The sequence below is a fragment of the Vicia villosa genome, linkage group LG1 (assembly GCF_029867415.1).
Source record: "Vicia villosa cultivar HV-30 ecotype Madison, WI linkage group LG1, Vvil1.0, whole genome shotgun sequence".
Lineage (NCBI taxonomy): Eukaryota > Viridiplantae > Streptophyta > Magnoliopsida > Fabales > Fabaceae > Vicia > Vicia villosa.
Window position 1 is genome coordinate 117,038,525 of NC_081180.1, and position 14,115 is coordinate 117,052,639.

Here is a 14,115-nt window from a genome sequence, read left to right on the forward strand (position 1 = left end):
CAATTGTGAGAAAAGAATTGTTGATAAAATCTTTGTGTGAAAAGATAAGAAACAAATAGAAAAAGAAAAGAGAGATATCATATGAACACTCGCTACACTTAGAGCTTTTCAATTGTATATCTTTTTAAGTGTAAAGTCTGAATTTCATATTGTGTATCAGCTTGTTAAGAAGTATTATTGTAAACACACAAACTTTGTGTTGTGACTTTGATTTTATTCCTTGAGGGATTAAGTTTAGTCTGTAGCCTCGAAAAGTCATTGGCAGTTAGTCTTTGAGATTTATTCCTTGGGGACCAAGTATAGTCAATAGCCTAAAAAAATTGACAATTGACCTTTGAGTTGTAATCAGATTGGTTAGTGGATTAAGTCCTTATTGAGAAGGCAAACTCCCTCTAACAAGTGGACTCGATTAACTTAGTTAACAGTGAACCAGTATAAAAATCTTTGAGCATTTTTATCATTGTTGAGTTTTTTCTTGGCTGCGCGAAAAGTTATTATATTTAAAACCCCATTCAAACTCCCATTTTCTTGTGTGTCTTGAACCTTCAATTCTTACATAACACTAGATACTGAAAAAGAATCATTTAGGCCAGTTCACCAGAAGATATTAGAGAAAGAGCAGACTAGGACATATCATGTTGTTAATGTGTGTTACCTGCATGTTGTTGTATTATAGATCTTGTGTGAGCGGATATAGACAGAAGAGACTTCTGAAAAACACTTCAAAAAGGATCATTGTAAATGTCATTCTTACTGAGGCACGAACAACATTGCATATTTGCAGTAGAGAAATCAGCGAAGAAACAGGGAGTCCAACATGTAATAATATATTATTTGTATTAGAGATTATGGATTGTATTATCATTTCTAATTTTTAATTTTGACTGTGTTATAAATTTAAGATTAATTCATTTCTATACCACATTTTTATCTTATTATATCAATATATGATTTGATTTATAAAAAATATATTATATAATTTAGTTATATAGTTTAATGGAGATGTCCTAACAGTATAAAAAAATTTCAGCAGAAATATATCATAAATTTTTTTTACATTATCATTCAATAGAAATACATCATTCTGCTATGACATACATATAATTTAAAATTTTCAATTTGACTTAACAGAATACATGATCCCATTAGTTAAAAGTGTAAAATTAATTTACTTAATTAACTCATCATAATTTTCTCATAATTATAATACATGATCTATTTTATCAGTATTTCTAATAAAAAATTAAAATTTACTACTAAATGTGTATATATATCCTTATCTACAATATAAGAAAATTATATGTTCTTGAAATACCAATTTTACCCTGCTGTCTTACTAGAGCACCACGTGGATGGCCTCTTCAAAGAGCATTATACTTTTTCCCATCTTTTCTTCTTATTTCTTCTTATTCTTCCAATCTTTCTTTCTTATACTTTCTCTTCCTCTCTCTTTTCCTCTCCCTCTCTCTTCCTTTCTCTCTTTCTCTCTCTCACGACTACTACTTCATTTTTTTTCTCCCTCTTCTCCCTCCTCTTCTTCTTCCTTCTTCCTTTTCTTCTTTACAAACCGTAATGATACTCTTTGTAATACTTGGCTAATGAAACCCTAATCAAACTCATAACTATGCACAAAATTAGGGTTTCAGAAATCCTATGAAAATGAAAAAGACGCATAAAATTAGGGTTTCAAAAATCCTATGAAAATGAAGAAGATGCATAAAATTAAGGTTTCGGAAAAGCATCAAATTCAATTGTTTTAAGTTTTTGCAGATCAGGTAATCTATTTTAGTTTTTGATTTTTTGTTTTTATTATTAACAGGTTCTTTTGGTTTGATCTATGGATTTCTAACTTCTTCGTCAACAGTAACAAATGATTTGTGGGTAAAATAGAAAGGTACGATTATGTAAAAAAATAGAAGAATCGGGAAAGTGAGGTTTTAATTTTGTTGGTATTGATAATGAAAAGGGTATAATCTGTGATTAGAATTTTATAATAGAAATTTGATTTCATGATTTTGAGTTATGATAGAAATTTTTCTGGGTATTCTAATGGATGATTTCGAGTGTTGATTATGTTTCTGGTGTCGTGTTTCCAGTGTCGGTATTAATTTGATTTTTGATTTTTTACTCCATTGCAGGTTGTTTGGCCCAAGACTCTAAACCGTCTTATGGAGAATGGTTTATGGATGGTATAATATACTCTTTATCATAATCTTTAATTTTTCATCAATTGATTAATCCCTATTGATTTTTCGTAAAACATATGTTTATTGTGTTGATAATTTCCAGTTTTCATGTTACTGATCAAAATGGGAAAAAGTGTCCAAGCCCTTATACAATTTGGTTGTTTGTCAAGGTGCAACAATCTACTCTTTTAATCGCTTTTATGTCGTTTTGGATGAATTGTTGTGTTTCAGTCCCATTCTTTTATTGGTTGGGCTACAATAAATATGTCGTGTTTCAGCATTTTTATGCCCAGAAGATGATGGAATATGAACAAATTCTTAAACTTTAGGCCATATAAAGTATCAATTGTGAACTTTTATTTCCACAACTGATGTATTTCAATGTCTATTTTGTGATGGTGTTCTGCTTCTGACTCGTGTAATTGATGAAAATTGATTATAGGTGCGGCTGAATCTCTCTATATTGTTGTAATTAATTTATTGTCATGATCAACACTGTCTCTTTTTTTTTCTACAGGATCCTTAGAAGAGCATATTAAGGGATGAGAACTCTAATGCCGATAATTTTTTCTTTGGTGCCTCTGCCAATTTTATTGCCGGAACTGCAGCAGGTTGTACATCACTTATCTTGGTATACCCCTTTGATATTGCACACACCCGCCTTCCTTTTCCTAGAGCATTCTACGGGGTTAGTATGTTATTCTCAGCCGATTTTACAATTTATACATCTGCTATGATGATTGATGATCAAGCCTCATTTTTACATTCATGTGTTGAAGCTGTTTGAATTTGACATTGCTAACAGTTAGAACAAATGAGTCATAGATTAGAGAGGTTTATATTTGTGATATTAACATTATTTTTGGATGTGTGATCTTATATATTGGTTACATATTAGGCACATTATTGGATGTGCCGTACGTGGTGACGAGCCTTATGCTGAAGACAGAGTTAGTAGAGTGAACGCATCAAGGCGGTGAGAATGATTAATATCTTTCTGCATCAGCCATCACTCCATGATTAATATCTCGGGAAGCAGGTATTTACTTGAATGTCAGTTTCAATTGCCTATTTCTTTGTCCTTTTGTCTTTTCAGTTCATTCATTTAAAAGGGAACCTTGGTTCTACAAAACTCCCACCATGCAAGGTCCAAATAAAAGTTGGACCATTATAGATGCGTTATAGACGGTGTTATCTACATTTGCAAAGCATTTGTAATCTTATTTCTTTAGTTTCAGAAACATTGAATAGTTAGGAGGGTTTTTTATTAGGTTGGGTCAAAGTCACTCTCTTGTACTACTATTTACTCCATATTATGCTCTGTAACAACAGGAAAGTATGGAGGCAACTGTTGAAGTTTCAAAGAGTTTTAATGAAAAATTAGGAAGTATTGTGACATGACACTACTGTCATGCTCCTATGCTGGAATTGGGAATGTTCTCAAGGTAAACTCTTATAATATACTTAACCTTTTAATGAAGAGGTTTCTTCTGTAGCCTTTAATGTTCATAATTTGCGGTGCTTATTTCATGCAGGTGCCAAATCTTTTGCGTCATTGTTTACATCATCATGACAAAGGTGAAATGCACCAAGGTCCAGTAATTCTTGGAATTTATATGGTAGAATTGGCGGAAGAATTAGGTGTTGAGATGGATATTCGATCGTTAGAACATCTTCTACAGTATGGAGAGCAGAATATTTGGTGAGCTGTTCCTGTGGCACTTGGTCTACTGTGCATATCAAATCCAAAGGTAAAATAGATTTTCCTCCCTGCTATTTATCAGTGTGGAACATATTATGACCTTCTTCTGAAAAATGATAGATGGTAGACATTTGTTGCAATCTCAAGCAAGATTTTGTGTTTGTTTACTTTGCTGATTGGTAACTCTTAAATTGATAGTCACAGGTTAATGTTATGGATACTTAAGCAGACTTGGCCATGATACTGATTTAGAAGTAGCAGTGGCTAAATGGCTAATCATCATACGACAATATTATGTAACTGAAAAGGAACAGATTATTACAAAGTGAAGCATTCTTTGTTTGTTTGCAAATAGCTAACAGTTATGTGCCATGGTAGAAATTAAAGAAGCAAGTATGTGCCATGGATATTATTAACTAGCTAACAGTTTTCATGTAGCCTAGACAAAGTATTAACCTAAAAAATTATTATTCTGTACATGTGCTTTGTTAGTTATTTTGGCCTAAAATTTATATTTGCTTGCCTGCTTGCCCCCGTATATTTTTGGGTTCTCAGCATGAAGTACTATAGTGTTGGGACATGAATCATAAAAAAGCTAACAAATGTTTTATTTTAAAAAATTTGTACAAATGATGAAAATTGAAATGGAGGGACATGAATCATATAAAGTTTATAGTTGTTGGGGCTATTGCTCTCAAGGGTGTTGGAGGGATTTTTTTCATACTCCGCAGTTCGCTTGGAGCTATACTTCTGGTTTGTAGTTTGAATTCTCTCCATGCAATTTAGTTTATAAATTTATTTTCAAATTTGTTGTTTAATATGGTTTTTTCTCCCTTTAGCTTTTGCTTCAGTTGATTAACACTCCAATATTGTATGATTTCTTTTGTTCAACCATAACTCAATTGTGTTTGGATCCTTTTCTTTTTCCATCTGATTGAATTTTGTTTGTTTCCCACTGAGTCAAATTTAACAATGGAAACATAACATGAACTTGTCACAAATAAATTTGTTGTTGTGGTTCATAATCCATTGGTAAGTGTGAGAAGCTAATATTGAAATCCACAGTTTTACCCTTGCTGGTCAATAAATCTAAAACAAAGGTTGTAAAAAGTTAGAAGCTTAGAATAAGAATTCCGAATCTGGAAATACATTTACCTTAGAATTCATCTTGATTTTCCATTATTTGCTTTCAATCTCCATTAACATAAGAGAATTGCTCATTTGCACCAAGATACTGCCATCAGCTCGGTTAGCATAACAGATGTGGGGATGCCCAGGGTCTTGTACCGTAAGTTTTGTTTAAAATTGTAACCTTCTATATGTTTTTATCATCTTTTTCTATTTAGATGGCCAAGTTGTTGAACCTTAACATTTAATGGGTTTTAATGGTGATTATCAATGACTATAACCCCTTATATTTTATTTTCATGTGTACACAAACTCAACATCACTTAGAGATGAATATCCTATTCCTAAGAATGCAATACTTTGTGGTAGGGTTATCGGAACACATACACGAACCAAATTCACTTGGCTTTTTAAAATATATGAAATGAAATACCGTTACGTGATTTTAAAATCATATACCAGTATAAATTTCATATATAAATTATTATAAAAATATGTACTAATTTCTTTTTAATAAATATAAATTATTATAAAAATATGCAATTTCTTTTTAATAAATGTAACTAAATATAATTAATCAATATCAATATGAAAAGAAACTTTTTTTGGATTTGTTTCTCAATATCAATATAATTAATCAAGATCAATATCAATTTTTTGGATTTTTGTAATTAGATATAATTAATCAATATCAATAATTGAATTTTTTAGTCGGCAAGGGTCAATGAGGTCCTTTTTAATTATTTATTTATTTAATTTTTTATTTTAAAATTATTTTTAACATAAGATATAAATATGTCTTCCTTTCAAAAAATAATGAACTATCATGATAAAACCACCTATAAACAATAACACCATAACTCAATCTCAGTTGCTACGATTGAACTTTCTAGGCAATTAGCCCATCCTGCAGTAGTATTGTAGGAGAACTTAAATCATTCTTGCTTTAGTTTCATGTTAAAAGACACATTAAACAAGTAAGATATTGAATTTCGAGGGTTGCCGAATTTAAAACAAGCGTACTAATATTTATACTGTAAAAAAGAGGTGTTAAATGTGAGAGAATATTTTCTAAACAACTCAATGACACACACACAGCAATACAATTAGCTTTACATTTAGTGGGTTTAGGAGTTGTGGCGGTGTCAATCAGTTGCTTCCTTATCATCTCATGCCTTCTTTTTTTTTGTTTGAATAAATAAATACAACCAAAATTGTTTTAAAAATATAATAATAATACTAATATAAATAAAATAACTTTGGTGATGTTTGCGAGAATATGATTCGCTATATATAGCACTACTATTTATAAATTTATTTTAATAGCTTTTTACCTCTCTAAAAGGACATAAATCATTTATATTATTAAAATAATTTTAAATATTATAATTATTAACTACGTAGTAGCAAAGTAGTTTGTTAAACAAATCTTATTTAATAAATTGGAGTTGAATTTGGCATAAAAATGTTTACCTCGGTGAAAACACACGGGTACTAATATGATACGTACATATGATATAGATATAAAACAATTTTGCTAAAATAGTTTTATTTTTATTTTAAAAATATGTATTTCTTTTTAAAATAAAAAATATTTAATAAAACAATTTTATTTTTTTTATTTACATTATATTATTTTGGTAAAACAATTCTTATTTAGTATCCAAGCACGGGTAACATAACAGTATCGTACGAACATACGGGTTACATATCACTACCGTGTGAACGCAAGAGTTATTACATATTTTGTATAATTAAAAAAAATGTTATAATGTATGAATTCAACCACGAGAAATATGAGTTATTTTTAAATTTTTTATGTTTTTAATTTATTTTTTTTGAAATTATTTTTCATTTAAAATACAATATTTTTTAAAATAGTATATGAAATTTTGAAATATATTGACATCAAAAAATTTTGATAAATTTTTTGTTATTTTAAAAATATGTATTTCTTTTAAAAATAAAATTATTTTTGTAAAACAATTTTATTTTCTTATTTTAATAAACACAATGCAACTTTAGTTCCTAAAAAATCTAAGTTTTATTAATGACAAATTTTATTTTTATTTTAAATATATTTTTATTTTATATATATATATATATATATATATATATATATATATTTATTTATTTATTTATTTATTTTCTATAAAAAAATCATCTGAAACAAATGCGCGTACCACATCAGAACCCGTGCGAATGCACGGGTTTGTTACTAGTTTGTCATCTAAAAAAAATAAAGTTTACCACCGAAGGTCTATTTATCTGTATTTGTCACATAGGCGTATTTCCAAATTAAACTATGATAAAATAAAATGATTAAACTATGATAAAATAAAATGATAAAATAAAATAGTGATTCAATTACAAATGGATGTGCACACAGTTATTTTAGGGATGAATATCTGAATTAAATTATGAAAAAAAATAATAATGTTACTCAGTTACAAATTGATTAAATGTATATGAGTGTCAGGTACTTCAAAAATTAGAATGCTTCTCCACCACTTGGACCGAACATCGGTCGGATTGAATTGAAATCGAGCCCAAAAATCCAATTCGACCCAAACCACGGGTCCAAAATGAACATTCAATTTCGACCACTTAAGCTTTTGATTTTGTCGGTTTACAATTTGACGGGTTGGACAGAATTTTCGGTTTAGTTTAAAGGGTGATCCATTTAAAAAGCTGAGATTAAAAACTAAAGAATAAATATCTTTTAAAATAGAAGTTATGAGATGTTTTTGAAGATAAATCTGGAAAAACATTTGGAAATATTTTTTAAGTTATGATTTAAAATTGAAAATATTTTTTAAGTTAAGGTTTAAAGTTCCAAATCTATTTAGGTGAGATAACATGTAACTTCGACATAATGGCCGCGTTTTGCAATGTCCGTCCTGGGCTGCAAAGAAGCTCAGAATAATCATATTCTATTTGAGAGAGGGAGAAATGGTGGAGAAGATGGAGTGAGCAGGGTATGAGACAGCTAGGGTTTTGAACTCATACACTGGCTAGAGTTTTCACTAATTCGAATCGAATATGTTATTGCAGTCGGATTCTATGACGGATATTCACAGATTTCTAAAAAGTTGTCCACCCCTATCCACCACCACTTAGAGTGGGGGAATTAATCCCTTTTTTATTTCTGGGTTGATCTGTTTTAATTGAGATAGTTCTATTATTATTGATCAAAAGAAAATAGATATCTAATAGATATTTGTCACGCATTTACTATCATCGTTGGCCTATACGTATTTATCATTGTAGTTATCATGAATTTGACCGGACCATCTTCGTGACAAGTTTATACCATAAACCAAGAAAGAAAGAAAGAAATTGTAAAAGTTCTCGTCCTCCTCAAAATCGATCTCAGGTAAACTACATACAATGGGGAACAGAATAATCTTCATCACCCCATAATTGTTCTAATATATAATAGGATCGTTAAAACAAACTCAGATTAAGTACTACAAGTCTCCATGTTGAAAATCTCCCAGCAATGTAGACGTCAATGTCAAACAATCATCAGGAGGAGTTGCTGTGGCAGGCTAGCTTAAAGGATAGATGGTAGAAATTGCACCTTTAATTCAAGCATCATATGTCGACAAGATGTTTTTCTTTAGAGTGAACTCATCAGCCTTAGCAGGGCTGATAGACTGCATCAATCATCACATATAATGAGTAACCAATTTTGAAGTTGTTTACAACAATTTGCACACTTTAACTCTTAAAGCCCGTTTAAGAACCAAGAAATTAAAATTTATACCTTTTCAAGAATGCGCTCTAGGCGCTGGATTTCTTTCTTAGCATAGTCAGAACCTTTCTCCAGGTAACTCTTGGCAGTTTTCAAGTAAATCTTCCCGTATCTAATGGAAAAATATAGTTGCATTATTTCCTCTAGTTTTTGGCTTAAAGTATAAAGAATAAACAGAAAAAATTAAACTACTCTCAAGGGGCATAATTTCAAGCCAATAACCATCACAACATTATGAAAGGATGATGTTAGATTATACCTAGAAGAAGAACCCTGAAGCTTCCCAACTTCCTCTTCTATTTTGGCAAATACGGCTTTCTTCTCTTCATCATTAGCAGCTACAAACTCCTTTACCAACACGTCTAAGTTCTCTACTATACCAGCCTATATAGAAATATAGAGTGAGCAGAATGTTAAGTGCAAGTGCTACCATTTTGAACATTTTCACCCCACAAAAAGGCCATGTTCACTACCACCAATTTTTTATTAAAATAACAAAAACAAATGAGTGCTTCTCTTTGATAAGAATTCACTAACCTCAGAAGTAAGCTGTCCTTTTGAATCTCGACGTGTTCCAGATTTTTCATTGATAAAAGCCACAAAGTCATCCAAGTCTCTTCCACCTCCATAATCTTCACCGGCTTTGTTTCCCTTTGGGAAGAACTTCAAGGTAGGAAATCCACTCACTTCATACCTGAGGTAAAGTAATTCCAGAAATCCTTAATCAGTTATTTATGATATTGAACTAATTTCATTTTAGACAACTAAAACTTACTTTTCAGCCAGGTCCCTATATTTGTCGGCATCCAAATTTGCAATCACTACCTCATCTTCTGTTTTAAAAGCTAAGGCAACTTTTTCATAAATCTGAAGGGGAAAAGAGCATAGCCAAGTTAAACATAGCTCTTTCAAAAAATAAATGCATCAACTTTAAATTGATAAAAAGGAAAAAGGAAACTGCAATGATTTTAACTTACAGGAGCAAGACTTTTGCAATGTCCACACCTGGCAAATTAACAAAAGTTCGTAAGATATATCAGTAATTGAAAGTTTTTACAAACATTCAAAACCATATATCAGTAATTGAGAGTTTTTACAAACACTCAAAACCACAGGCCCGGAACATTACTAGCTAACAATAATGTAATGCAAAACAAACCAAAAGAGTACCATGGTGCATAAAACTCAACCAAGACATCTTTGGTTTCATCCAAGACAACTTCGTTGAAGGTTTCAGGTGTTAGCACCATTACACTAGACGGAGCTGCAGCAATCTTTACATTAGTTCCTGCAAGACAAAACCTCTGTTTAGGAAATCCACTAGTACAATTGCAAATAAAATACACAGAATAAGAAAGGGGGAAACCAAATCATGGAACCTAATACTACTTTAGTATCTTATAAACTCTACTATGCATTAAAATACTTCTAAAAAAAAAGTATATATGATGCTACAGAATGGTTTTTTGTGATATTTCCGAGAGGCACTATAATTCTTTAGAAGTTATACAACAACAGATGGCTTTAAAACTACAAAAAGTACCTGCTTCTGTATTTATAAACTCGGCAAGTGATTCGGCAGTGCGTGGCCCTTCAAACCTACAGCAATTAAAATCAAGTTTAAGATGTCAAAAAATACACGTGAAAATGCAGGGTAACTAACTATGAGCTGAGTTACAAAATCATATTTATACTATTTTGTTGAAAGCTAAGGTTTTCTCACTTTTTGGGTTCCAGAGATCCTTTTGGAAACCACTGAATCGTTGGGTACCCAGAGACTCCATATTTGGTGCACACACTCTTATGGTCATCACAGTCCACCTATAGCACATTAATGCAAAAGCTTCATCATATGTCAAACGAACTAATTAAATGATCAATGAGAAAGGTCAAAAAGAAACCACAAAGTTCAAAGCAAAATGATTATGAGGAAAATTTGCGAATAAAACTTTCAAAGAATGCAGAGAAAAACCAGGGGGCTGACCTTGCCAATCAAAACAGATTTAGCTTTCTTAAAACTGTTACCGAGCTTTTCATATTCTGGAGCTAGCTTTTTGCAGTGTCCACACCTAGTATTACAGACAAAGCAGAACACTAATATAAGTTAACTGTGCAACTTAATTGCATCATAACACTCACGGGAAATTACAAAGGGAAATACGGATAACCGGTTAATTTGAACACCCCTAGTGATTACAATGAACAAGCTATGCTGAAGTTTGTAAGCCTGGGATTGTTAATTAAAAGTTTCCTACTTACTAAGCGTAATGGATATGGTGTTAAGGAGGATTCGTACTTCACTTCTTTAATTAAAATTTCTGCTTCCAGCTTATGAAGTTTATGTTTGGATTGATGGAACAATACGGAACATAACGGAATGGAATGGAGTCGCTGATTACTTATCAGCCTAATTATTTTATGCAGATCAAAGCAAGGAGGCTTAGTATATAATAACATGATTATTTTTTGTTTACAAAATTACAACTTCTATAAAAGTTTACGTAGTTTTGTCATATGTGTTTCATTTACTCTATCGATGTTCACAAGGATGACAAGTCATTTATCGTAACTTTTAGGCTATGTTTGGGAGTTTGGAGGGGAGGGGAGGGGAAGGCTTCCAAAAATGAAATTTTAAAAAAATATAGGAAAATATTTGACATTTTTTTAAAAAATGATTTTGTTTAGAATGATAAAAGAGTCATTGTCATTACTAAATTTTTAATTTTCACAATACTATAACACCCTAAAAGATATTTGAAAAATTTATTTAAACCCTTCAAAACCCTCCAAAACCCTCCTTCAATACAATTTTTGAGTTCCCCCATTTTATGGGATTTTTGGTGTTATTAATAAACTCAAACCCTCCAAAACCCTCCAACCCAAAATCCTTTTAACCTTTTCACCCAATTCTTCCTATTTTCAAAAGCCCTCCCCTCCCTTCCCCTCCAAACTCCCAAACATAGCCTTAGTGAACTCATAGGGCCTATTTGAATTGGTTTATTTGAGCTTAAGGGAATTTTATAAATTCTTCAAGATAACTAGTGAAAGCTACTTACAAAATATATAAAAATAATTTATTATAACATGTAAAAACAACTTAAATCTATTTTATCTTTTGTTATAAAAAGAGCTTATACAAACTTATTCATAAACATTATTTATTCATTGATTATTATTTTGATAAGCACTTATCCTATAAGCTTCAAATAAGCTTCAAATAAGCTGTTTATCCAAACAGCCACATAATCTCCCTAGTTTAATGAGGTAAAAAAATTAACTAGTGACACTTAATTGACCTAATTAACAAACTAGAGGATAATGATCTAAACTGAATTGCATCAGAATCTAAAACGGCATCGTATCATCTACAACAGTTCATAACACTAGATCAACATATAACAACTACAAACCGAATCGTTTAAAGCAAAGAACTCATCGGATCGAAGCGAATCGGGACATTGATAAGATCAGATTCATCTGAAAACAAAAAAGCGAAGCAAATCCAGAATCCTACACTAACAATTCGAACTGCATGAAAAACTATATAGGTCATAATGGAAGCAATTTTCGATAGAAATGAAGAACGATCGAGAAGGCAGGTGAAAATTACCAAGGGGCGTAGAACTCAACGAGAGCTCCTTTATCTTGACCAACTTCCTTCTCGAAATTATCTTCAGAGAGCACAACGACGTCGTCTGCGGACACCGATTGGGAGAGAAGAACAAACGCGAACGCGGCCAAAGCTATACTTCTCCAGATCTGAAACTTCTCCATTTTCTTCTTCTTCTTTCTCTGTTCTTTCTTTCTTTCGGTTTCTGCTTAACTGCTACAGCACGTGACTGATTATATAGGAAAATAAAATGGAATTAAAATAAATAAAATGTTAGCTACGGTTTCGTTCCTTCAGTTCGGTCACGTCACGTGGCATGGCTTCTCTTTTCAGCAAAGTGATCGCACTTGTTCTACTAGCACGATTAGACTTTGCTGCACACCTAATGACGTTTATTTGTTAACGTGGCATGATATGAGAGGCGCATACAGAGGATGTGTGCATAATCTCAAGCCACGTGTCAACTACGACACGTCGTACGATGTTTTCTAAACGAATTTTCATCAAATATAAAAGATATGTATTACTAATGTATTAAACATTAATACATATCAAGTCCAATCTTATAATGTTTGAAATAATGAGTTGGTCTCAAGATGAACTACCACAACATTGATAGGGATAAATATTCTCATAGTTGGCTAGAAGAAGCAGTAAAAAAATACTGAGTTGCAAATTAGAATCCTCAACATTCAAGTTTTTAGGGATGTCAATCGGTGTTAAATTAATAAAGAAGGCTATGTGGTAATCGTTATAGACACAATGAGACCTAGATTCTCAATGTGGAAAAATAAACAATAGTTGATTAGTGGTTAAGTTGTTGCTATAAAATCAATCTTGTCGGCTCTTCCGATCTACTTCTTTAAGGCGCAGTCAAGTATAATTTCTAAACTCGAATCTCTCTTTAAACCGTTTTTATGGGGAGGGAAAGGATGTCAACGGGGCAGGGAATGCTCGGAGGATGCTTTCCCGCTCCTCGCCCCACCCTTCAATTTATTCTCATCCACGTCCTCAATCTCCGCCACGAGGGGATATTTCCCCCATCTGCATCCAACAAATCTCTACGGAGATCCACGGAGGTCGAATCTTAAAAAAAATTATATTCTTTTTTATCAACATTATGACACTAGTATTTCGTTATTATCCTATATTTGAAGAGTAATTACCATAAGTACAATGAACAAAGAGAGTGGTTGTTGTGGTGATGTTGAAGAGAACGGAGAAGATGATGAATGAAGGAGACAAAGATAATTCAGAAAAGAAAATGAGGGGACGGTGTGTATATTTTATATATTGGGTGCACTTTCTAGAATTAGGTACTTGGTAGTGAAATAATACATTATACAATAACACATAAAAATAAAATGTTATGCTAATTACATTTTCAAATACATTAATATTTTTTATGTATACTTTTATAATTATATATTATATAGTATACAAAATATAAAAGTTAAGTAATATGGTCGGAGTGGGGGAATCCACGGGGCGGGGGTACTTTCCCAATTCGCGCCCCAAAGTGTCATCGAGAGAACTTTTCCTTCCATCCCTGTCTCGGCGGAGAAAAAATCTCCAACTTCGGTGCTCCAAATAGATAATCTCCATAGGAATCTCCATTAACAGATGCAAATTGACATCCCTAGGAGGGAGCGAGGAGGATAGGAAAATAAATCGGATTAGATGGAATAAGGTGTGCAGACCTCTTAAAGAGGAGGGGGCTAGGCATAAAGAA

At 31.9% G+C, this 14,115-nt stretch overlaps 1 protein-coding gene and 1 long non-coding RNA gene across 5 annotated transcripts; one reads left to right on the plus strand and one right to left on the minus strand.

Annotated features, from left to right (window-relative positions):
• The first annotated feature begins 1,436 nt into the window (after positions 1 to 1,436).
• On the plus strand, positions 1,437 to 5,698 carry LOC131615154 (uncharacterized). 4 transcript variants are annotated; one of them, XR_009287682.1, is made up of 8 exons: positions 1,437 to 1,775; positions 2,139 to 2,189; positions 2,290 to 2,356; positions 2,704 to 2,874; positions 3,085 to 3,225; positions 3,519 to 3,631; positions 3,722 to 3,937; positions 4,093 to 5,698. It is a non-coding gene; the product is annotated as an uncharacterized LOC131615154 (long non-coding RNA). The 4 variants fall into 4 exon arrangements; XR_009287681.1 differs by adding an exon at positions 1,820 to 1,894 and having other exon boundaries at positions 1,437 to 1,727; positions 3,722 to 5,698; XR_009287680.1 differs by having other exon boundaries at positions 4,087 to 5,697.
• Positions 5,699 to 8,355: 2,657 nt separating this feature from the next.
• LOC131643951 (probable protein disulfide-isomerase A6) lies at positions 8,356 to 12,631 on the minus strand. The gene is made up of 11 exons (XM_058914323.1): positions 12,384 to 12,631; positions 10,758 to 10,842; positions 10,497 to 10,594; positions 10,317 to 10,372; positions 9,944 to 10,061; positions 9,751 to 9,778; positions 9,549 to 9,640; positions 9,311 to 9,467; positions 9,033 to 9,157; positions 8,786 to 8,885; positions 8,356 to 8,675 (listed from the first exon to the last, which is right to left on the minus strand). The coding sequence occupies exons 1-11, from the start codon at positions 12,545 to 12,547 to the stop codon at positions 8,607 to 8,609; spliced, it is 1,092 nt and encodes a 363-aa protein (XP_058770306.1). The 5' UTR covers positions 12,548 to 12,631; the 3' UTR covers positions 8,356 to 8,606.
• Positions 12,632 to 14,115: the final 1,484 nt, after the last annotated feature.